Genomic DNA, 25,634 nt, shown 5'->3' on the forward strand with positions numbered 1-25,634 from the left:
CAAATCAAAACTACAATGAGATATCACCTCACACCTGTCAGAATGGCTAAAATCAACAAAAGAAAGGAGTGTTGGCGAGGATGTGGAGAAAGAGGAACCCTCTTACATTGTTGGTGGGAATACAAACTGGTACAGCCACTCTGGAAAACAGTATGGAGTTTCCTCAGAAAGTTAAAAATAGAACTACCCTATGATCCAGTAATTGCACCAGTAGGTATTTACCTAAATACACAATTACTAATTCAAAGGGATACATGCACTCCAATGTTTATAGCAGCATTTTCATTAGGAACTGTTAATCCTAATTTGGCTACTGTATTGACTTCCTAAGAGGCCTTAAAAATATCATTATATCCCTTTTTGCCAGTTTCCTAATCTTAAAGGTAATGACGGTATTATTATTTTAGGAAAAGCAAGACAAGATATAACTACTATAGAATAGAAAGATGTGACTAAAAAAGAAAATGGGGGGAAAAAAACAAACACTGGAAGTCATGATTTAGGTCCTTTGCCTGCATGATCAGACAGACTATACAGCATTATTCTATAAGCAGGGATAAAGATTTAAATAGATTGAACATTTCTTTATTTAAAATAGGGGGAGTTCTGTTTTAAGATTTTATTTATTTGAGAGAGAGAGAGACACCAAGTGTAGTCCCATCTTTGTCACCAAATTGTCAAGAACTATGAAGAGCTGTAAATTTTACTCTACTTGCAAACGAGTAAGTTAAACTACCATAGTTTCATGCTTTTTGAAGACACAAGACTCCTTGATCAGAGACAAAGGACATTGTATTATAGCAAAAACAGTAGCTAGAGTATTAGCATTTTTCTTTTGGTTCCCTAAGCCCTATTCCCACAGGGCAATACAAAGAGGTCCATATGACCCCTTATACAACCAGTGGATTATGTTACAGAAGAGGAACCCGAAGTTTAGGGAACCCAAATCTTTTTATAATGGGCAGTAAGCATGGCTGCCCTTTCCTCCAGAGGGAGGCAGTATCTTCACTATACTAGACAATAAGAATGGTTGCCCTTTGATCTTGAGGAGAGACTATCTCTTCCTATCACTGCTTATCTGTTGACTGCTTGAATGCCCTCACAAGTTGGCACTGACTTTCTCCAGAGCCAAGTGATAGAAGAGAGAGCAAGACAGAAGCTGTGATGTCTTTTATAACCTATCCTTGTAAGTCATTCCCACAATATCCCAGAAATCAATTAAAAGTGTACTAGAAAATTCACAAATATGTGGAGATTAAACAACATGCAGCTGAACCACCAGTGGGTCAAAGAAGAAAATGAAGTATCTTGAAACAAATGAAAATGAAAATACAATATACCAAAACTTATGGGATGCAGCAAAAGCAGTTTTAAAAGGTAAGTTCATAGCAATAAATGCTATATCAAGAAAACAAGAGGGCACCTGGTTGGCTCAGTCAGTAAGCATCTGCCTTCAGCTCAGGTCATGATCCCAGGGTCCTGAGATCTAGCCCCACATCAAGCCCCCTGCTTATTGGGGAGTCTGCTTCTCCCTCTGCCCCACCCCCTGCTCATGTTCACGGTCTCTCTCTCTCTCAAAAATGAATAAATAAATCTCTGAAAAAAAAAAAACAAGAAAAATGTCCAACAACCTAACTTTCTACCTCAAGGAACTAGAAAAAGAATAAACAAAGCACTGAATTAGTAGTCAGAAGGAAATAAAGATCAGAACTAAAGTTCTGAAGTTTCAATGAAACTAAGACCTACTTTTTTGAAAGACAAAATTGACAAACCTTTAACTAGGCTCAACAAGAAAAAAGGACTCAAAATCAGAAATGAAACAGGAAACATTACATCTTATACTACAGAAATATAAAGGGCCATAAGAGACTATGAACAGTTATACACCAACAGATTGGACAACCTCAAAGAAATGGATGTTCCTACAAACATACAACTGACCAAGACTGAATCATGAAGAAATAGAAAATCTGAGGGATGCCTGGCTGGCTCAGTTGGTAGAACATGTGACTCTTGATCTTGGGGTTGTGCGTTCAAGCCCCATGTTGGGTACAGAGCTTGCTTTAAAAAAAAAAAGAAAGAAAGAAATAGTAAATCTGAACAGACTGATTACTAGTAAAGACATTGAATCATTAATCAAAAATCTGCCAACAAACAGAAGTCCAGACCCTGACGGCTTCACTGGTGAATTCTACCAAAAATTCAAAGAGGAATTAATCCCAATCCTTTTTAAACTTTTCAAAAAAAAAAAAAAAATACCCTGATACCAAAACCAGAAAAGGATGGCACAAGAAAAAATTACAAGCCAATATCCCTCATGAACATAGATGTAAAAATCCTGAACAGAATATTAGCAAACCAGATTAGCAATATATCAAAAGTACCATACACCATGATCAAGTGTGATTTATTCCAGGGGTGAGAGGACAGTTCAACATCTGCAAATCAATCCACATGATATATCACATTAACAAAATGAAGATTAAAGTTCTAATATCACAGCAGATGCAGAAAAAAAAGCTTTTGACAAAATTCGGCATCCATTCATGATAAAAATCTCAACCAAGTGGGTATAGAGGGAACATACTCAACATAACAGAAGCCATTTATGACAAGCACACAGCTAACATCATACTCAACAGTGAAAGCTTTTCCTCTAAGATTAGGAGCAAAACTAGGATGCCCACTTTCACCACTCTTATTCAGCATAATGTTGGAAGTACTTGTCAGAGCAATTAGGCAAGAAAAAGAAATAAAAGGCATCCAGATTGGAAAGGAAGAAGTAAAACTGTCACTTTTGTAGATGACATGGTATTATATGTTTTTAAACCCTAAATATTCCACCAATCAACTGTTAGAACCAATCAATGAATTCAGTAAGGTTTCAGGACACCAAAATCAGTTATACAAAAAAAATAAAATATGTAAGAATAAATTTAACCATGAAGATAAAAGACCTGTATACTATCTATTAACAAAGATGAAGGAAACTGAAGAAGACACAAATAAATGGAAAGATATACCATGCTCATAGAGTGGAAGAATTAATATTGCTAAAATGTCCATACTATGCAAAGCAATCTGTAGATTCAGTGCAATCATATTAAAATTCCAATGGCATTTTTCACAGAAATAGAACAAACAATCCTAAAATGTCTATGGAACCACAAAAGACTCTGAACAGCCAAAGCAGTCTTGAGAAAGAAAGCTGTAGGCATCATGCTCCCTGGTTTCAAACTATTACAAAACTATAGTAATCAAAACACTATGGTGTTGGCATGAAAACAGACACATAGAACAATGGAACAAAATAAAAAGCCTAGAAATAAACCCACACATATATGGCCAATTAATTTATGATAAAGGAGCCAAGAATATAGAATGAAGAAAGGAAAGTCTCTTCAGCAAATGGTGTTGGGAAAACTGGACAGCCACATGCAAAAGAATGAATCTGGACTACTATCCTACATCGTACACAAAAATTAATTCAAAATGGATTAAAGACTTGAACATAAGACCTGAAACCATAAAACTCCTAGAAGAAAACATAGATGGTAAGCTCCAAGACAAGGCACATAGATACAGAGAATAAACTGGTGGTTGCCAGAGGTAAGGGATGGGCAAAGTGGGTAAAGGGAGTCAAAAGGTACAAACTTCCAGCTTAAACTAGTTATAGAGATATATTATACAACATGGTGACTATCATTAGTATGGTATTGCACATTTGAAAGTTGCTAATAGATCTTAAAAGTTTTTATCAAAAGAAAAAAATTTGTAACTATGTATGGTGACTGATTTAACTAGACTTACTGTGGTGACCAATTTGCAATATATACAAATAGCAAATCGTTATACACCTGAAACTAATATAATGTTATATGTCAATTATACTTCAATAAAAGTGTATTTACATCATAGGTAGCTGGATTACGAGCATATGGGAACTCCATACTATTTTTACAACTTTTCTAAGTCTGAAATTATTTCAAACTAAAAGGATTTTAAATGAAAATATAAGTTACAGAATGGAAGAAAATATTCATAAAACATATCTGACAAAGATCTTGTGTCCACAAAACAAAGAACTCTTAATCAATTAACAAATAAGCAAGACATAAACACATTCATAAAAGTAGATACAGTTGGTCAATAAACATATGTAAATGTAAACATACGTAAACTAGATCATTTGTAATATGGGAAATGCAAATTATTACCAAAATAAAACAACTGGTAATATCAAGTGTGAGTGAGGACCTGAAGGGACCCTTCATACACTGCTGGTTAGAATGTAAAACAATCCAACTTGTTTGGAAAAATATGTAGTTTCTTATAAAATAAAATGTATACTTTCCCTATGACCTCGCAATTCCACCACCAGCTATTTATCCAAGAGGAATTAAAATATATGACCATTAAGACAGGTATAAATAAATGTCCATAGCAGCTGTGTATTCATAATACATGATAACCAACAGCTGGCCGCTACCCAAATGTCCATCAATAGGAGAATGAATAAACAAATTGTGATATGAGTCTTCTTTTTTTTCTGTATGTGTTGTGGAATATTTGCTCCCAATTTGTGGCTTTCCTTTCCATTTTTTAAATAGTTTTTTTGAAAGGCCAAAAGTTTAATTTTAGCAAAATCCAAATATTTGTGGTTTTACCATTTTAAAGTTATTATTTATATATAAATGGTATTCTGATGCTGACAGAAAGTTGCCAAAACCTCTACAGTGAAGGAGTCTCTGGGGGGCATTAACAGGAGTGTCGGTTATTTTGCAAATTTGGATGGATTCTAGAGCCTTGTATTAAAAAGGGGGGCCCCACTCAAGGAGAGCCAGTTTGCAAGTAACAGCATAAAAGGACTTAAGTACAACACATAAAGGAGAAATGTGTTTCCTCTAGAACCCAAAAAGGCCTAAAAGAAGTTGTGGGTCTGAGAGAATCAATAGCTGTTTCTTGACAGCATCATGAATAGGGCAGCCCTCTGTTTACCAGTTAATTTTCAAGACTTTAACCAAGTTTGCAGGACGTTACACTAAGTATGAGGCAGTGACCCATTTTCTTTTTGTGAGCTGCTGAATGAGTAGGTCAAACAAATCTCAGGGGACAAAGTCACCAATGTAATGTCATACCTGTCTTCCTGGAGAAAGCAGGATATAGTTAAGATCTTGCCCTTAAAGACTGTGTGTGATGACAGGGCTGTTGAGGCTCCCCATGGTAGCTGGACAGAAGTGTATCATACTTTGGAGGTGAGGTAGACTGTGGTCAAGGGACACCTGGATGACATAGTTGGTCAAGCGTCCAGCTCTTGGTTTTGGCTCAGGTTGTGATCTCAGGATCGTGAGATCAAACCCCACGTCAGGCTCCACTCTTAGCCATGGAGTCTGCTTGGATTTCCCCCTCCCTCTCTCTCTGCCCCCCCCCCTTGCTCTCTTTCTTTCTAAAATAAATAAATCAATCTTAAAAAGGGGGGGCGGTGCCTGGGTGGCTCAGATGGTTAAGCGTCTGCCTTCGGCTCAGGTCATGATCTCCAGGTCCTGGGATCGAGCCCTGCATCAGGCTCCCTGCTCAGCGGGGAGTCTCCTTCTCCCTCTTCCTCTGCACCCCCCCCCCACTGCTCCTGCTCTCTCTCTCTCTGTAGCTCTCTGTCTCAAATGAATAAATTAAAAAATTATTAAAAAAAAAAAAAAACTGCAGTCAAGAGGCTGTCGAAATAGTCACTGAACAAAACATAGTCACCAAATCTATAATAGCAAAATATTTACCAGTTGCTGATAGGATGAAGTCAGTAACTGCAATAATATTGACTATGGGGACATTAATGAGGCCCACAGCATGAAGCTTGAGGTAATCCACCATGAAGCACCATTTATTCTTCCCAAGTTTAAGAGCAGGCCAAATTGAGCTGTTAAATGGCAAAGCAGTGGGATAATCACCCCTTCTCTAAATGTGTCTAAATGTGTATAGTGGGTTTCAATCATTAAAAAGGCCATGTTTTAATATACACTGGACCATATTATCTGTTTTAATGGGAGAGGAGGTCCATGTGGTTCCATTTTATCAAGATAATTTGTAAGTGCCAACTACTTAATTTTATTACTCATCCAGTCAGAGAGTCCATGACCACTATGGGATATTTTAGGAGATAAGTACTGCAACCATGAGCAATTTGGCAAGAGTAGTTCCTGTGGTTAGAGTGAGGCATACCTGTTTGTCCTCTCATCATGTTCAGTAGTTCCCCTAATATTATAGGTGGCACTTTGTTTAAACTAATTGGTCTCCCCAGTATAACCATTATTTGAGCTCCTGTATTAAAGCCATGAAAGTTTGGCAATTGGTGTATTTCAGCAGATTTTAAATTAATTGAGAACCAATATTATAGAGGCACAAAGTCATTCTGTGCCCTTTTAGTATTCGGGTTACCAACTGGGCCTAATTGTGGACTTTTGTTTTCGTTTTTGTTTCCTCCTTATTGTAGACTGAACTGTGTCCCCCCCTCCCCCTTTCACACATTGAAGCCCAAAGCCCCAAAGTGACTATTTGGAAATGGGGCCTTTAAGGAGGTAATTGAAGTTAAATGAGGTCATAAGAGTGGGGCCCTAATCTGACAGGACTGGTCCTTGTAAGAAGAGGAAGAGAGACCAGGGATCTCTTTCTCCTTCTCTTCCTCTCACATACAGAGGAAAGGCCATCTATAAGCCAGGAAGAGAGGCCTCACCAGAAACAACTCTGATGGCACCTTAATCTTGGACTTCTAGCCTCTGGAACTATGGGAAAATAGATTTCTATTGTCTAAGCCACTCAGTCTATGGTATTTTATTACAGCCACCCTAACAAACCAATGCACTCCCCCTGTATTCAGGTTTTTGGTTTTTTTTTTAAGATTTTATTTATTTATTTGAGACAGAGAGAACGAGAGAGACAGCACATGAGAGGGGGGAGGGTCAGAGGGAGAAGCAGGCTCCCCGCCGAGCAGGGAGCCCAATGTGGGACTCGATCCAGGGACTCCAGGATCATGACCTGAGCCAAAGGCAGTCGCCCAACCAACTGAGCCACCCAGGCGCCCTGTATCCAGGTTTCTTTTTCTTTTTTCCTGCTACTGGTGGTGGTTACTAGATTTATTTCAGGGATGTCTTCTCTACACTGCTCATATTTATCAACTTCTTCCTTCAGAGAGACTCAAATCAATATCATCAGGATTAGGGCTCTTCCCCATGACAGTGGTTGAATGAGTGCCTTGGCTGTGCCACAGGTATCCCATGGGCGTTTTTCCCTATAACCCTAAGGATCAAGATCTTTCTGGGGTCAGAGAAATAGGCAGCAGAAGCTACAGAAGAATTTTGTAGGGTCCTACTGAGCCATGTGCCTTTAGAATAAATCTGAGTAATTCAACTCTTCAAATAATGCCTGCTGTTCTTCCACACACAAATGACCAACCAATGGGCTTATGTATTGTAGAAGCTATAAGTCTTTTCCCCTACACCCTCTATAGAATAGGGGCTAACATCTGATTGAGACACACAACCAGTCAGTTGATCACAGGATGAGTCTTTCCTGAATCTAGTGTCAGTCATGGCTTATGATGGAATCACAACACACAATTCAATGTAAGACACACAGACAGGTTTGAGCTGAGACACATGACTCAAGGCAACCTAAAGGAGGGCCCAATCCTATACTCCTCTCCCTAAACACCAGTTATTGAAACTTCCACCTTAAGTCAGTTCAGTCTATAACAGAGGCTTGGTAGAACTCAGCAAATATAGCACAGAGCCAGGTAACAAACTGAAGCAAGTTCCTCAGCCAGCGGTAGTGGTCCTCTAGACATCCTGCTTCCAATACCAATTGTGTGGCCGCCTTGCAGGGACAGGATGGACCCCTCCACACCCCAAATTTGGCTTATTATATAATAAGGCTCTCTGAGGCAAACAGGGCAGACTTCCCATATTAGCCCAAAATTGCTTGACAGAACAAGGAAAAGGAGACTGGCTTGGAGTTTTTCACTGTCCTTGAGAGTGGTGCTGGGGTAAGGGTTCTTGTGCACAGGGAGGGCCTTGCAAGGTCTCAGTTTCCTGGGCTTTCTTAACAGCTTGCCCAGATGTAGGGCACAAGGGGAAGATCAAAGAGTGAGACTTCAAAGCTATCAGCAATCAAACATCATAAAATGGAGTCAGCTCTTTGTTACCATATTAAATTATCGTGAATGGATGATTCTAGTACATACTATTTAGATTAGAATTTGAATAATGTAGTGTGTTTCACCATTTTAAATAAGACTTTGCAAATTTTTTCACATAAAATTATATTCTTGGTAAATAGATCACTTTGATCACATTTGTTTATCATTAGTCCCTTCTAAATCCTCACAAAATGAGAATAAAGGAATAAAAAGGCATAAACCCTGAAACAAAGAGAATAGAAGAGACAACTTATAGCAGTCAGGGAATGTTAATGAAATTTTATAAGATGGGGAGCAGTAGATAATTACCAGCATCTTAGGCCTTACCTTTCCCAGTCTGTCCTTGCAGGAGACTGACTAGTCACAGAAGCCCAGAAGAGCTCAGGAATTAAAGGTGTGGGGTAGGACAAGAGGACTGGATAAAAGACTGTGCAAGGAGTAGTTTGACACCTCCCTCCAGATCTTTTCCCCAACCCGAACTTATTTAACAGTGTTCTAAGGAAAGGAATAAAAATGGGCAGGAAAGCTTTATTGAAAAATAGCCTGAGGAACACCAGTCTAAGATTTCAATTATGCAAACCTCCAGTAACTACTCCCTCAGCCTTTCTCAGGCAGGGTTTAACGAGAGAATTATGCCCTACTGCCCTATGCATCTATTATGTGTAATGAACTAACTTCTCTCCTATGCGATTTATGTACCATCCTTGGGAGAATTAAAAAAATGTCATTTCATTAGTTTTCTGTATCTTATGGTTCAGACAAGGAACCCCAGTTGAGAAAGAGTACCCCCAAACACGAAGTCAAAACTACTGCTATCCTAGGAAAATTACAGAGATTAGTACTATCATTAGAGACTTGAGAAAGTCTTATCACATCCCCATATTACTCCATATCACAAATTTAATTAGAAACTGATGCCAGTGGGGGCTGGGTGGCTCAATTGATTAAGCGTCCAACTCTTAGTTTCGGCTCAGGTCATGATCTTGGGGCTGTGGAGTGAAGCCCCACATCTGGCTCTGTGCTCTGCTCAGAGTCTGCTTGAAATTCTTTCTCTCTCCCTCTCCCTCTGCTCTTCCCCCTCCTCCTTTCCACCCCCGACTCAAGTACACATGCGTGTACACTTTCTCTAAAATAGCTAGCTAGCTAGCTAGATAGATAGATAGACAGACAGACAGAATATTTTTTAAAAAGAAAGAAAAAGAAGTTGATGCCAGTCCCAGCTGTGGTTCTGGATGTGGTCATCTTGGGCCAGCTTTGTCCCTCCACCTGATTTCACTATTACCTGTAAGGACACCAACTCTTTGGGACTCTTCTCTTCCAGGTTTTAGCTATCAACGCTGTTAATAACACTGCACTAGCACTTGAAGTCCTCCTCCACCCATACTTTTGTAAATAAACTCCCAACAAACAAAATAAAGTACACAACAAACTGAATGGGAAAAAAAATCCCTTCAGAAATCAATCCCATGTACATTTGCATCAAAAAGAATAAAATACCTAGAAATAAATTTAGCCAAGGAAGTTAAAGACCTGTACACTGAAAACTATAAGACATTCATGAAAAGAAACTGAAGATGACACAAATAAATGGAAAGATACTCTGCGCTCATATATTGGAAGAATTAATATTGCTAAAATGACCATACTACTTAAAGCAATCTATAAATTCAGTGCAATCCCTATCAAAATTTCAGTGGCACTTTTCACAGAACAATTTTAAAATTTGTATGGAACCACAAGACCAGTGGCCAAAGCAGTCTTGAGAAAGATCAAAGCTAAAGGCATCATGCTCCCTGATTTCAAACTAGATTACAAAGCTATAATAATCCACAAGTATGGTATTGGCATAAAAAGCAGACACATAGATTAGTGGAATAGAACAGAGAGCCCAGAAATAAGCTCACACATGGATGGTCAATTAATTTATGATAGAGAAGCCACTGGAGAAAGGATAGACCCTTCAATAAATGTTGTTGGGAAAACCGAATAGCCACATGCAAAAGAATGAATCTGGACCACTATCTTACACCACTTACACTTAAAAATTAAAATGGATTAAAGACTTGAATCTAGAGTTCCAAAGGGGAGTGGAAAGAGGACCCCAGAGAGCCCTGAGCAACCTCACTGCCTCCAGCGGCCTAGTACCATCACACCCCAGGAGGAGGCACAGCTGGCCCCAGTCACCAACACTGCAGCCATGAGCAGCCGCCACCACCCCACCCTCAGTGCTGCAGACACCAAGTCCCACTCCACTGCAATGGCTTCACATCACTGGCACCTGCCAGCAGGGACAACAAGATCATCTCAAGGAAGGTTGTGGGAACAGTAAAATGGTTCAATGTAAGAAACGGATATGGTTTCATCAACAGGACTGACACCAAGGAAGATGTATTTGTGGGCCAGACTACCATAAAGAAGAAGTACCTTCACAGTGTAGAAGATGGAGAGACTGTGGAGTCTGATGAATGAAAAAAGGTTTTGGAGGCAGCAAATGTGACAGGCCCTGGTGGATCTCCAACGTAAAGCAGTAAATACGCAGCAGACCATAACCATTTTAGATGCTACTCACGTCACAGGGTCCTCCACACAACTCCCAGCAGAATTACCAGAATAGTGAGAGTGGGGAGAAGGATGGATCGGAGAGTGCTTCTGAAGGCCAGGCCCAACAGTGGTGCCCTCCCACAGGCAAGGGTTCCCACCTTACTACATGCGGAGCCCCCATGGGCATGGACCACAATCTTCCAACCCTTCTGTGCAGGGAGAAGTGATGGAAGGTGCTGACAGCCGGGGTGCAGGAGAACCAGGTAGACCAGTGACACAGAATATGCATCAGGATTATACACCACGATTCTGCAGGGGCCCTCCTCACCAAAAACAGTCCCAGAGAGGAGGGCAACGAAGAAGATAAGGAAAATCAAGGAGATGAGACCCAAGGTCAGCAGCCACCTCAACGTGGGTACCTCCACAACTTCAGTTACCGTCGCAGACGCCCAGAAAACCCTAAACCACAAGATGGCAAAGAGACAAAAGCAGCCAGTCCACCAGCTGAGAATTCATCCACTCCCTAGGCAGAGCAGGGCAGGGCTGACTAAATGCCAGCTTACCATCTCTACCATCATCCAGTTTAGTCCAACAAGAAGAAATGAATATGAAATTCCAGCAATAAGAAATGAACAAAAGTTTGGAGCTGAAGACCTTAAGTGCTTGCTTTTTTTGCCCATTGGATCAGATAAATAGAACTATGCATTATCTATGCAGCATGGGGTTTTTATTATTTTTTACATTTTATTATTATTTTTACCTACAGATGTCTTTTTTTGGTAATGACAAAGTCTTAAAAAAAAATGGTTTTTCTCAATGTACCTTTAAAGATTTTTAGATTGTTTCATATCTGGTCAAGTTGAGATTTTTAAGAACCTCATTTTTAATTTGTAATAAAAGTTTACAACTTGGTTTTAAAAAAAAGTCAACAAATGGCAAGCACCAGTTAATAAAAGTCTTAGATAATTTAGAAAAAAAACTTGAACCTCAGACTTGAAGTCTTAAAAATCCTAGAAGGAAAAAATGCAGTAATCTTGACAAAGGTCTTGGCAATGACTTTCTGGATCTGACACCAAAAATAAAGGCAACAAAAGCAAAAATCAGTAGAACTACATCAAACTAAAAGGCTTCTGCACAGCAAAGGAAACCATCAACAAAATGAAAAGGCAGTGCACTGAACGGGAGAAAATATTTGCAAATTCTGTATCTGATAAGGAGTTACTATCCAAAACATTAAAGAACTCAATACAACTCAATAGCAGAAAAACAGCCTGATTAAAAAATGGACAGAGGATCTAAATAGATATTTTTAAGAAGACATACAGATGGCCAACAGATACATGAAAAGATGCTCAAGATCACTAATCACCAGGGAAATGCAAGTCAAAACCACAATGAGATATCACCTCACACTTGTTAGAATAGCTAGTATCAAAAGACAAGAAAAAACATGTTGGCAAGGATGTGGAAGAGAAAGAACCTTTGTGCACACTGTTGGTGGGAAGGTAAATTGGTGCAGCCACTATGGAAAACAGTATGGACATTCCTCAAGAAATTAAAAATAGAACTACCATATGATCCAGCAATTCCATTTCTGGGTACTTATCTGAAGGAAACCGAAAATACTAACTCAAAAAGCTCTATGCACCTCCATGTTCCCTGCAGCATTATTTACAGTAACCAAGATATGGAAACCATCTAAGTGTTCATTGACAGATGAAAGGATAAAGAAAATATGCTGTGTATATATGTATTATATGTTACATATATATATATTACATATATTATATATTGTGTGTGTATACACACACAATTATTTAACCATAAAAAAAGAAGGAATTCTTGCCATTTGTGACAACATGGATGGACCTTGAGGGCGTTATGCTAAGTGATATAAGTCAGACAGAGTAAGGCAAATACCATATGATCTCATTTATATTGGAATTTAAAAACAAACAAAAAACCATGCTCATAGATACAGAGAACAGATTGGTAGTTGCCAGAGGGGGAGGGTAGGGAGTAAGTGAAATGGATGAAGGAGTTCAAAAGGTAAAAACTTCCAGTTATGAAATAAGTCATGGAATGTAATTTATGGCATGACAACTGTAGTTAATACTGTATTGCATATTTGAAAGTTGCTATGAGTAAATCTTAAAAGTTCTCATCAGATACCACCTCACACCTGTCAGAATGGGTAAAATAAACAACACAAGAAAAAGCAGGTGTTATCAAGGATGCAAAGAAAGGGGAACCCTCTTGCACTGTTGGTGAGAATGCGAACTGGTGCAGCCACTCTGGAAAACAGTATGGAGGTTCCTCAAAAAGTTAAAAATAGAATTACCCTATGATCCGGCAATTACACTATTACGTATTTACCCAAAGGATACAAAAATACTGATTTGAAGGGGTACATGCACCTCCAGTGTTTATAGCAGCATTATCAATAATTGCCAAACTTTGGAGAGAGCCCAAATGTCCATAAGAAGATGTGGTATACATGCGATCCAGTAATTGCACTACTGGGTATTTACCCCAAAGATACAAATGTAGGGATCCGAAGGGGTACGTGCACCCCGATGTTTATAGCAGCAATGTCCACAATAGCCAAACTGTGGAAAGAGCCAAGATGTCCATCGACAGATGAATGGATAAAGAAGATGTGGTGTGTGTGTGTGTGTGTGTGTGTATATATACACACACACACAATGGAATATGCAGCCATCAAAAGGAATGAGATCTTGCCATTTGCAACAATGTGGATGGAACTGGAGGGTATTATGCTGAGCGAAATAAGTCAAAAAGAGAAAGACATGTATCATATGACCTCACTGATATGAGGAATTCCTTAATCTCAGGAAACAAACTGAGGGTTGCTGGAGTGAGGGGAGGGGTGGGAGGGATGGGGTGACTGGGTGATAGACACTGGGGAGGATATGTGCTCTGGTAAGCGCTGTGAATTGTGCAAGACTGTTGAATCTCAGATCTGTACCTCTGAAATAATGCAATACATGTTAAGAAAAAAAAAAAAAGAAGATAGCAGGATGGGAAGAATGAAGGGGGGGAAATCAGAGGGGGAGATGAACCACGGGAGACGATGGACTCTGAAAAACAAACTGAGGGTTCTAGAGGGGAGGGGGGTGGGAGGATGGGTTGGCCTGGTGATGGGTATTAAAAGGGCACATTCTGCATGGAGCACTGGGTGTTATGCACAAACAATGAATCATGGAACACTGCATCTAAAACTAATGATGTAATGTATGGTGATTAACATAAAAATAAAAAAATTTTTTTAAAGAAAAAATATAAATAAATAAATAAATAAATAAAATAAAATCAGAAAAAAAAAAGAAGATGTGGTATAGGGATGCTTTGGTGGCTCAGTCGGTTGAGCGTCTACCTTTGGCTGCGGTCATGATCCCAGGGTCTTGGGATCGAGTCCCGCATCGGGCTCCTTGCTCATTGGGGAGCCTGCTTCTCCCTCTGCCTGCCACTCCCCCTGCTTGTACTCTCTCTGACAAATCAATAAAATCTTTAAAAAGGGGGGAAAAAAGATGATGTGGTATATTGGGGCGCTTGGGTGGCTCAATTGGTTAAGCGTCTGTCTTCGGCTCAGATGATGATCCCAGGGTCCTGGGATGGAGCCCCGAGTTGGGCTCCCTGCTCAGCAGGGAGTCTGCTTCTCCCTCTCCCGCTGCTTGTGCTCTCTCACTCACTCTCAAATAAATAAAATCTTTAAAAAAAAATTTTTTTTTAAGGTGTGTGTGTGTGTATACATATATGTGTGTGGCACAATGGCATATTACTCAGCCATCAAAAAGAATGAAATCTTACCATCTGCAAGGATGTGGATGGAGCTACAGTATATTATGCTAAGCAAAATAAGTCAGAGAAAGACAAATACCAAATGATTTCACTCATACATGGAATTTAAGAAACAAAACAGATGAACATGTGGGAGGGGCAAAGAAAAGAGGGAAACAAACCATAAGAGACTCTTAATGATAGACAACAAACTGAGGGGTTATGGAGGGAGGTGGGTGGGGGATGGGCTAGATGGGGGATGGGTATTAAGGAGGGCAGTTGTTACGATTAGCACGGGGTGTTGTATATAAGTGATGAATCACTGAATTCTACTCCTGAAACCAATGTTGCACAGTATGTTAACTAAATGGAATTTAAATTAAAAATTTTTTTAAAGTTCTCATCACAAGAAAACAAAATTCTATCACTATGGTGACATGTTAACTAGACTTATGTTAACTAGACTTACGTTATTTCTTAATACAGTTGACTCTTGAACCACATGGGGGGTTAGGTGTGCCAGTCCACTTCCCCCCCCCTTGTGCTCAGTTGAAAACCCCCTTATAACTTTTGACTCCCCCAAAACTACTAATAGCCTACTATTGCCCAGAAGCCTAAGTGATAATATAAACAGTCGATTAATACATATTTTGGGGGCACCTGGGTGGTTCAGTCAGTTGGGCATCTGCCTTCAACTCAGGTCATGATTTTAGGGTCCTGGAATCGAGTCCTGCATCAGGCTCTCTGCTCAGCAGGGAGTCTGCTTCTCCCTCTCCCTCTGCCTGCCACTCCCCCTGCTTGTGCTCTCTCTCTGTCAAATAAAGAAATCTTTTTAAAAAAACATATTTTGTATGTATTATATATGTTCTTATAATAAAGTAAGCTACAGAACAAATGTTATTAAAATCATTTACAGTACTATAAAGTATTAAAAAAAAAATCTGTGTGTAAGTGGACCCATGCAGTTCAAACCCATGTTGTTTAAATAAGGGTCAACTATACATATATAAATATCAAATCATGTTGTACATCTGAAACTAATGTAATATATGTAATTATACCTCAATTTAAAAAAAAAATCCCTCCAGGGACACCTGGGTGGTTCAGATGCCTGAAGCATCTGCCTTCAGCTCAGGTCATGATCTTAGGGTCATGGGATCAAAGCCCCACAACGGGCTCCACACTCACTGGGGAATCTGCTTGAGTTTCTCTCCCTCTCCCTCTGATCTTATTCTCCCACCCCTGTGCCATGCTCACGCTCACTCTCTCTCTCTCTCAAATCGTAAAAAAAAAAAAAATCCCTCCAGTAGCTTTATGTGTCATACAGAATAAAGGAACCAGAATCCTTGCGGTGGCCTCGAAGTCCTTATGTGATTTTACCTTCTTACCTCTCTGGCCTCATCTCCTCTCCCTGCCCGCCCCCTTGCTTGCTTTGCTGCAGCCACCCTGGTCATCTCATTATTGCTCAGACATCCTAGACATGCTCCCACCTCAAGCCCTTTACAATTTGCTGTTTCCTATCTCAGGGTAATCTTGCTGTATTGTATTTTACTGTGTATCAAATCACCACAACACTTAGTGGCATAAAATATTTTTTAAAGGAATGGATCAAACACCCTTGTGTCCATTTCTCCAGGGGGGTGGGGATTTATGTACTGTTGCTCCCCAAAGAGAAAGTAAAAAGGAATTTGAACTACATGCATTGTCTTGAGCAAAGTTTCTCAAACTATCTGTAGTAAAGAACCAGGTTTAAAATATTTCTTTTAAGAGTAGAGACTGGGAGTGGAGAGCATGCGAGTTGGGGGAGGGAGCAGAGGGAGAGGGAGAAAAATCTCAAGCATGGAGCCCAATGTGGGGCCCAGTCTCATGACCCATGAGATCATGAGCGGAGCTGAAATCAAGAGTCAGTCACTTAACCCACTGAGCCACCCAGGTGCCCCGGATTAGAATATTTTTATTTCCATCTGTTGCTGACCAATCTGTAGTCCTATTGTGCCTAACAAGAATGCAGCTCACACTTAATGTGACCCACCATGGTAGTTTGACATCTCACTGGCTTATATTCTGTTTAAAAGAAGAGTTTATTGCTCACATACTTTGTCGTGGCAGTTTTAATTTGCTGGTTCTAACCCTTACTTCAAGTTTCTGGACTTACATTGTCACAGATGGGTAACAAACTGTTGGCAGATTGGCACCAGCCATGGAACACACTTTAGGGTCACTGGTCCAGAGGAGACTTCTCTTCTGGGGAAGGTAGCTAACTCATAAGATGAGAAGACCTTTCTGGGCACAACATGAAGTGATTGCTGCTGAAGAGTCACAACCTTAGAACAGCAGTTTGAGAGAAGTTACAAGATTTTCTTTAAAGAAGAGTTTCTCCTCCTGAGAGTGAAAAGACATTTGAAGTGATTTTTTAAAATTTTGTTGTTTGGTTGTCTTTACATACGATCTATCCATATATATAGTCAAGGGCATTTAACTGCTCAAGTTTTAAATTGGAAAGGAAAACTGTACAGGTGAACGTCAAATATACATTCTGAAACACAAAGTCAATATAGAACATGGATTTGGAAGGTAGCAGATTATTAGATATACCATCCACATTATTAGGTACACATTATTAGATACATCTGATATATCTGATATTTTAAGTGGGTGATGCTATTTGCAAGGACATTATTTCTTAAATAAAATTTCTGAGAATTTATGAGTTGAGCTGAATCTACTGAAAATTGTTGACTCCAAAATCGTAACTTTTGTAATTATATAAAATAATGATAACTAGTAGGTCATTTCAATAGAAATATTCATTAGGAAGCTTCAAGATCTATCAGATAGAAATGGACCTTTTGTCTTTAAAGAAAATATAATAAATACACAGAAAATTTCTTCTAATTTGGCCATAAGTTTTCAGTACCTAATAAATTGCATGATACTTAGTAATTAACAATTTTATGGTCTACAGCTATGAGGGGGAAGGTATGTACAGGTTACTCAAAAATAGAGTGTGCTTTCCCGTACAGCCTCCAACTCCTCTCCCCCAAGAATAGTAAGGATTTTCAAAGCATCAAATCTTTGAACATACATGGTTTTATGACAAAAATCTATCCCAAAGGGATATTATTTGGGAATGCAATTTCAATTTTCTTATCAGCTCTTGCTTTAGTAGATATATTTTGAGGTCATTACATAAAAATATTGAATAATTTGAAAATTTACTTTTTATTTTTTATTCCGTATGGAGATTTATTCCCAGAGTGGGGCTTTTCTGATGCAAAATTGGAATGCTTGTGTAGTCACAACAGCTGTCCCCGCACCATGTGGTGTCTTCCATTACTTTACTGTAGAGATGAATTTTTGGCCCGGTGTCTCAGTAATATTGGACACACATGGTTTTAAGTGGCAAAGCAGTATGCTTATGCATTCATTTGACTTTCACAGCTACAGTTGGCTCCAGATTAGAACAAGGAGAATACATTCACACCATGGCCACCCTCATGGCGGCTGTAGTAGCTGGATCACAGTGGGCTCTGTTGCTTCTAAAGACACAACTAACTATTGCTGAGGAATCACATTCACCAAAGTGCCTTACAGCTGTAGGAGAGAGAATAATGAATTGCTAAAAGGATTCTTGCAAAGATTTCAGATTATGGGCCTAGTTATTATCGATCCAGTTTTTTTTTAATATTAATAATGAAAGTCACAGCCATGAAATAACTATGAAACTAAAAGGAAAGCTTGTCATAATAGATGCTTTTTCAGAATATCAGTCCAAACCCTTAAAATTTTTCCTTCCCAGAAAAAAAGTGGCACTCTAAGACTCATTAACAAAGAATTAAAATCTGATTGATTTTTAATGTCCGTTATTCATGTATGCAGCATATTTGGAAAGCCAGTCGGTTAAAAATAGAATTATTTTGAAGAATTAGTTTACTATGTGAAACAATCGCTTTATAGTATTGATATTTAGACAACTTTGCTAAAAAAGTTTGTATGATTAATACAGACATAAGATGACTTAATGTGAAGTTGCATTGTTATACGATATAGTTTGAATACTGTATCTCTCTGCAGTGTCAGCCTAATGCTCTTCATGGTATGATTTTTACCATAAACTTAAATTCTTATTAACTCTTTTGCATTTCTGAAGCCAACTGGTATAGTTCTTAAAGTTTCAGCTTTTTTAGAAATTAAAGTATTTCCTTGGAAATCACTTATGTCCCTCTAATGTCTGAATAATAAATTTTCCCCTAAATAAAGTTAAAAAGAAAAAACCTTCTGTGTAAATTTTCATATTATCAGATATGGAGCATTAGATTTTTGATATTCATTAAATATCAAAGAAATCCTGGCCATACCCTATGGAGGCTACCTTTTTATAGAAGTGAATTGATGCATGTATCGTAGGGGCTGTACTGATGAATATGTTTGAGGCTTTCAGCTTTTAGTGGATACAAAATAGAATGATTGATAAAATCCTCCCTGCTATTGGCTATTATTTACTGACTCTTAAGTGGCAGGTTGTATTTATGCCAATTTATCTGCTTCAGGGAACATTCTTGATAGCAGAACAAAGTGAATAAAAGTAGTTTGCTTTGCAAATGAATGCAAATGGGAGAGCCTTTCGGAAAGCCCTTTAACAGGGGCAGTGCACTTTGATTATGAGTGAAGCTGCCATTTGGACATGTGAAAAGAGCATGCTTGAACCATTGATTGGGGGAGACAGTAAAAAGTCAGGAAGGGCCCCGTTAAGCTTGCAGTGAGGCAGGCGGATGTCAGTGTGCTTAGAGCACAGTGGGAGAATGACAGGGAGGATTAGTGTCAGGGAGAAGCTTTGCTGTAGCTGTGGAGATAGTCCCTGGGGTCACTCACCTCTGACTGTTGTTCTGTGCTGATGGTTCTGTAATGCAAACGGCCTGATGTATGCCTGTTCATTATCGGAAATGGTGATTAGAAAAGGTATTTGTCTCAAAGGTTTCCTTCTTTCTTTTTTTCTTTCTTTTTAATTAAGGAAAATCAGGTGGTCTTCCTCCATTTCTCTGCTGACTCCTAGAGTATTGTTCAATACCAGAGTGGCTGTCGCCTCTGGTAGGCAATAGTTTAGTGCTAAAATCTAATGTAAAATTATTGTAACATGGTTATTTGTTATTAAATAATAGTTTCTTTTGCTTTGCTCAGCTCTGGGTTTGACCAAGTAGTAGTGCTAAATAAAATGCAGAGAATATGCTTGCTCTTAGAATTTTTGCTTTTGCAAAAAAGATTTTATAATCTTAAAGGTATTTTTTTTCATTCAGTTTAACAATTAGCTCAACTTTTAGAGGCTATTTACCTTCTCAAAAATGAAGTGTTGCTTTGCATGGACTGGATAGTTTAAGTCTTGGTTATAGACATTTCTAATTCTCTGTTCCAAGTTTTATAAAATGCTAACATTTGATAAGTTAAGCTTCTTGAAAATACATGATTTTTACCGTTAAATCTTGTTACACAGAATGAACAAAAAGTATCTCTTTGTTTCAGTTCTGATTCTGAAGCAGTACATTTACTTGTTTACATTTTCATTTGTACTTATAAGGGGTTTTGTTTTCTTTAAAGTATAATTTTTCTTAAAACTTTGAAGACCTTTTATAGTAACCTTATAGGAGGCATCTGTGAGAGCAGGGTGACACACAATGCATTTCATAGGCTTGGAGAGTGGTTCCTCACTTAATGCAAACCGGAAGTCTTTTTTTTTTTTTAATGTCTTCAAAAGCCTGACCTCACAATATTTCTGCTTTCTTATTTGGTATACATAGGAAAATTTAAAAGGCTGCGCTGGAGCTTTGCATTCTTATGTTAAATATGCAGCTCAAAGCTTTATCTAAACTATTGGATACATGTTAATAGTATTGTTTTTGTAGAAAGCAAATTGCCCATAGTTTGTTTCATAGGCTTATTAAATGTTTTAGCGAACATTCTCTAAATTATCTTTTTCTGTAATTTTTGCAGGCACCTGAATGGACAGAAGAGGACCTCAGCCAGCTGACAAGAAGTATGGTTAAGTTCCCAGGAGGGACCCCAGGTCGATGGGAAAAGATTGCCCACGAATTGGGTCGATCGGTGACAGATGTGAGTTCACTCAGATTTGCATTGTATGGAGAGTGACAAACCAGAACAAGCCAACTATGTAGAAGACAGACATAGATGCATCCGACATTCTCTTTGGAGAAAGGCTACAATCCTTTTAGGACCTGGAAGTGAACCATTAATGAAATAAGCAAGCAGCAGATGTCAGCCAGTCCCCTGGTCCACAATTAACAGCTGTGTGAGGAATTCTAGTGTTTAGAGACTTAAGCTACAGTAACCTAATCACAGAAAACAGTGCTGGTTTTTGTGTTTAAAGTGACCCCTTCAGCTGTGGAGAAAATAGTTCTCACACTGATCAGAATTAGAGAAGTTATATTTCAGCTGGATCTTTTTAATGTTGAAGTAGATTGCTAGAGGTATTTAATCAGGTGGTTTGCATTAATTAAGTCAGCAATGTTCTTACGTGTGTCTTTTTATTTCAAGGATGGTACCTACCATCCATTCTGACAAGTTGTTTAACCAAAAAAAATTACAATATGTGAATGAATATATAATACATATGTGTGTGTGAATGAATATGTATATATATGAGTGATTGGCTATATCTAACATTTAAAGACTATTTACCTGGAAAGTTTTTTATTTAAGACTTTATTCAGGAAATTTAGGGCAGAGAATCTTATTAAAGCACCTACCACGGTATCTGACATGTGCTAAAATAGTAAATGTTTACTTGAAATTCAGAGAAATCTTTACTTTTATCAATATGAGCCTTATTTTCATAAATGATAGTAAATATTCTTTACTAAGTTATTTACTGAATTTAAGTAAATCCTGTACACCTAAAATCTTTGAAAGCAAAGATTCACATGTCTTCTTCAATTCTGTTCGTATGCCCCTTGAGTCTTTTTTTATTTTTTAAAGATTTTATTTATTTATTTGACAGAGAGAGACACAGCGAGAGAGGGAACACAAGCAGGGGGAGCGGGAGAGGGAGAAGCAGGCTTCCCGCGGAGCAGGGAGCCCGATGCGGGGCTCGATCCCAGGACCCTGGGATCATGACCTGAGCCGAAGGCAGACACTTAACAACTGAGCCACCCAGGTGCCACCTATCCTTGAGTCTTTCGATAATGAACAATTTTAAAACCTTACCAAATGCTTAACACAACTATCCCCCCCAGAAAAATCCAGCTTGTTTCACAAATGCTATGTTATTATTCATAATAAACTTCCATTTAAATTTAGAAACATACAATAGGAACTGCTTTGAGAATTTTAAATTATAGATATGAATATTTTTACTATCATATAGGTCTTTTAAAAATCACATTTAAAAGACTTTGAATTTTTTGAATTTTTATATGATGTTTTGCATTATTTTGGCTTCAGAGTTGAAGTCTCATCTTGTGAAAAAAGAGCTTTGTATCTTTTAACTTTTTTTTTTTTTTTTTTTTGCTGTTTCATGAGGAGACCTTAGGTGACTGAAGAACCATAAGGATACCTTTTCTTCTACTAAGAATGTTACTGGGATGTGCATTTTATAACCTTGTTTTTAGGTTGCTTGTAAAAGATAAGTTAATAATGCCTTATCAGTAAATATCTGACCAAATTAAAGATATTCCATGGTTATTGATGTTTTAAGTACTATGACCCTCTAATTATACTGCTGTTACTATATGATTAACAAACATTACTGAAATAATTTTTAGAGAGTTATAAAACAAACTGGTTAAAGGGCCCTAAAAGTTTTAGTTTTAATGGAAAAGAATAGTTCATTAATTTAGTGTCTCCTTTAAGGGCAGTATTGCCTTTAACTTTTTAAATAATATTTCTATGAGACCTCAGAAATAATGTCAAAGACAGATAGGAAATTGAATAGAAGCAATATTTTAAATTAAGTTGTCATTAAAATCTGGTTAAATATTTTTATATTTATATATTTTAATATAATTTTTATATAATAAATATATAAATAATTTATATATTTTTAAAAAGAGAGATGAAAGTTTGTTTGCTAAGAATATACATGATGTAACCAACATAGCCTTGAGAATGGCTAGTTAGTATCAGAGACCTAGAAAACCTATACATTATATAGTAGTCTTAGTGCAGTCTTGGTATATGCAAAAATATCTTTTCAAACTTTTGCAAATTCATCCCATATGTTTCAGTTGTTTTTCTTCTAGACTTACCAAGGGAAACTGAATCCATGTCTGCAATAGATGTTTTTTCCTTTTACCATGGAAGTAGCAAACATGACTTTTTGGGACTTTTTTCCTCCAAATATTCTATTTTCATAATACCAAAAGTACCTTGAACATAAATATTTAGTAAACCTAAACTTTTTTGGCACCAAGAAATGCCCTTGTAACTTTTCTTCTATGTACATCACGTACACTGTATTTTCATTCTGTGAGCATCATGTCCATAGCTGGACTACACATTTCATTTCAGTAACCCCACACACATGCGCATGCACACACAAATCACTCTCTTTAAAAGAGAGCAGGTGGGCGCCTGGGTGGCTCAGTCGTTAAGCATCTGCCTTCGGCTCAGGTCATGATCCCAGGGTCCTGGGATCGAGTCCCGCATCGGGCTCCCTGCTCTGCGGGGAGCCTGCTTCTCCCTCCCCCACTCCCCCTGCTTGTGTTCCCTCTCTCGCTGTGTCTCTCTGTCAAATAAATAAATAAAATAAAAAATTTAAAAATTTAAAAGAGCAGGTGTCTGAAGACTCAGGTAACTTGTTTTAGTGAACACACAATGAGTTACATTGAAGCCGCTGAAGTGGGTTCAGCTAATACAGTTCCTTTAGTAAAATGTTAAGTGAAAGTTGACCACACTTTAGATCACTTATACTTCTTTTTGGCTTATGGCGTTAATTAGATTTGTTTTCATTAAGTATTTAATTATAGCGAAAAAAACAAGTTCAGTTTGCTGTCATCAGAACCTCTGCTTCCTGACCTGATCACCTGTACCAATTCTTCCTGGTCTGCACATCTGTTCCTTGAGCCGTTTGTTTTTTTGTTTTGCTAACTTTCTAACTTCAGGTTTAGTTCTCTTTTCCTTCAAGAAACAATTGACCTTTTTGGAGGAGCAGTAAGAGTATATTCATGGAGGGATCTATATGTCCTTTATTTGGGTTGACAGATTACAATGAAAAACCCATTAAATCCTCATTTAAAAAAGAAGTTTTCAGTGTGTTAATCCAAAAGTTGCTAAATTCTACTCTGGGTAAAATACAAGCAATGTGATTGCCATTGTAAAAAATTCAAAGTGTATTTTAACTCAGATATATCAAAACTACAAGATCTATTTTATTATAGAATAAGTATTTTAATGTTAATATATGCCTTTCAGCAAATAACTTTGGTAACCACAAAGGACACTCAAATTGTAAAAACAACAAAGGAAACAAAAACTGGCACATAAAACCAACTTTAATGTGATTATTAACTGCAGGTTTTCTAAATTAAGGTCAGGGAGCCTCAGATTTCTTGCTAGTGAAGTAATATCATTCTCTTGCCTGAAAGGATGTAAACTGATGCTGCTTCTCTCCTGGTCACTAATCTCTCTCATTTTGGTTGCGATAACTGACTGATTGGAGATTTTCTGCCTGCTTGGAAAAGGCCCAGCTAGGCAGCAAAACAAAAGACAGGTGGATAGATTTAAACAGACTTTTCTAATTAGCTTAGTGCCACAGTGAGAGGTAAGAGGTGTGTAGTTAGATAAGCGTCCCCATGTGCGAGTGAAAAAGAGAAGGGAAAATCATAAAATTCCCAATTGTATGTTATATAGCTACAGCTAGAGAGGAGATACTCTTGGGGGAATTTATATATTATGGTAGTTGTTCCAAAAATATGTAAGTGGGATTTTATTCAATAGAAGATAAGCTTTATGGTTTATCAGTGAATTAAATATATAGTAATTATTTTGGCAAATGTATTACTGCTATTACTTTTAGAGTTAGACTAGACCTACACAAGTTGTAAAGATGACAAGGAATGTCTCACTGTCCTCTTAAGCAGGCTTCCTGCCTACAGCACTTCTCTTGGTCTGAGCTTGACCTCATACTCCAGTCCCTCCTCTCCTCCTTCACTCCCTCAGCCTCAAGACCTTTAAAGATATTTAAATTTTAGGAAGGAATAGGCGCTTTATCCCATTCTTCTTGCTAGAGGAGTCACTGGCTAATCTAATAACCAATTTTCAAAATAATATTAGTAAGTGATAAAAATGTGTTACCAAAATCTGTTTCTCTCTCCCTCTCTCTCTCACACACTCACACACACACACACACGCTCACTCACTCACTCACCCTTGTATTTTAAAAGGAGGCTTTAGGTTCTTATCCCGAGTATATGAATGATTGAAGTGAGAATTTCAGGCAACTTGATTGATTGCCTCTTTAAAGGAGAGAGAAGACAGTAGTAGGACTGTTTGGTGTCCATCAGAGAAAATTACATAATTAATTGCTTAATCTGTCTACTGACTTGGTTAGAGTTTTGCTATAATCTGACTTCTGGGGCAAAGGTTTATAGATCTGAATTCCCTGTCACCATTTCTGTGTCAACATTGAACAATATCACACATATAACAGGATGATAAAGTATATATTCACTACATGAGAATAATATTGCAAAAATCAGTTAAGAGATCAAACCAACTTTTTTAACTGTTTCAAGTGATAATATTGATTATTCCATCATTCATTTTCATAGTATTTTATATTTTTCAAAACATTTAAATACTCATTATTTTACTTGATCTTCACAACAGCATGGTCAGACAGATAGGCAGCCATTTTTATCCCCACTTTACAGTTGAGTACGTTGCCCCTGAGATGTTTGTTCAGGGTGACACAACTAGTAGTAGAATCAGGACAACACCAGGTATTTTGGTTCCTCATCCAATATGTTCCTACCACTACTTAATGCTGTTTTATTGCTGTGTGTATGAAAAACACTTTAAATGTGTCTAGAGACTTTTTATCATTAGGCCTTTCTTGGTAACACTATGTTCATAGAAAAAAAGAAACTTTTAAAAGTAC

At 37.9% G+C, this 25,634-nt stretch overlaps 1 protein-coding gene and 1 pseudogene across 2 annotated transcripts in view; both read left to right on the forward strand.

Annotated features, from left to right (window-relative positions):
- DNAJC1 (DnaJ heat shock protein family (Hsp40) member C1) overlaps window positions 1-25,634 on the forward strand; it is a 226,520-nt gene that overhangs the window by 178,462 nt on the left and 22,424 nt on the right. For both annotated transcript variants that reach the window (XM_035021500.1, XM_035021501.1), the window contains one exon: window positions 20,513-20,632. In XM_035021500.1, coding sequence (XP_034877391.1) covers window positions 20,513-20,632 — 120 coding nt within the window. The remainder of the gene's footprint in view (window positions 1-20,512; window positions 20,633-25,634) is intronic.
- Window positions 3,552-11,499, forward strand: LOC118021890 (annotated as a pseudogene).

Source organism: Mirounga leonina, unplaced genomic scaffold, assembly GCF_011800145.1.
Source record: "Mirounga leonina isolate KUSES-001 unplaced genomic scaffold, KU_Mleo_1.0 Mir_175, whole genome shotgun sequence".
Classification (NCBI taxonomy): domain Eukaryota; kingdom Metazoa; phylum Chordata; class Mammalia; order Carnivora; family Phocidae; genus Mirounga; species Mirounga leonina.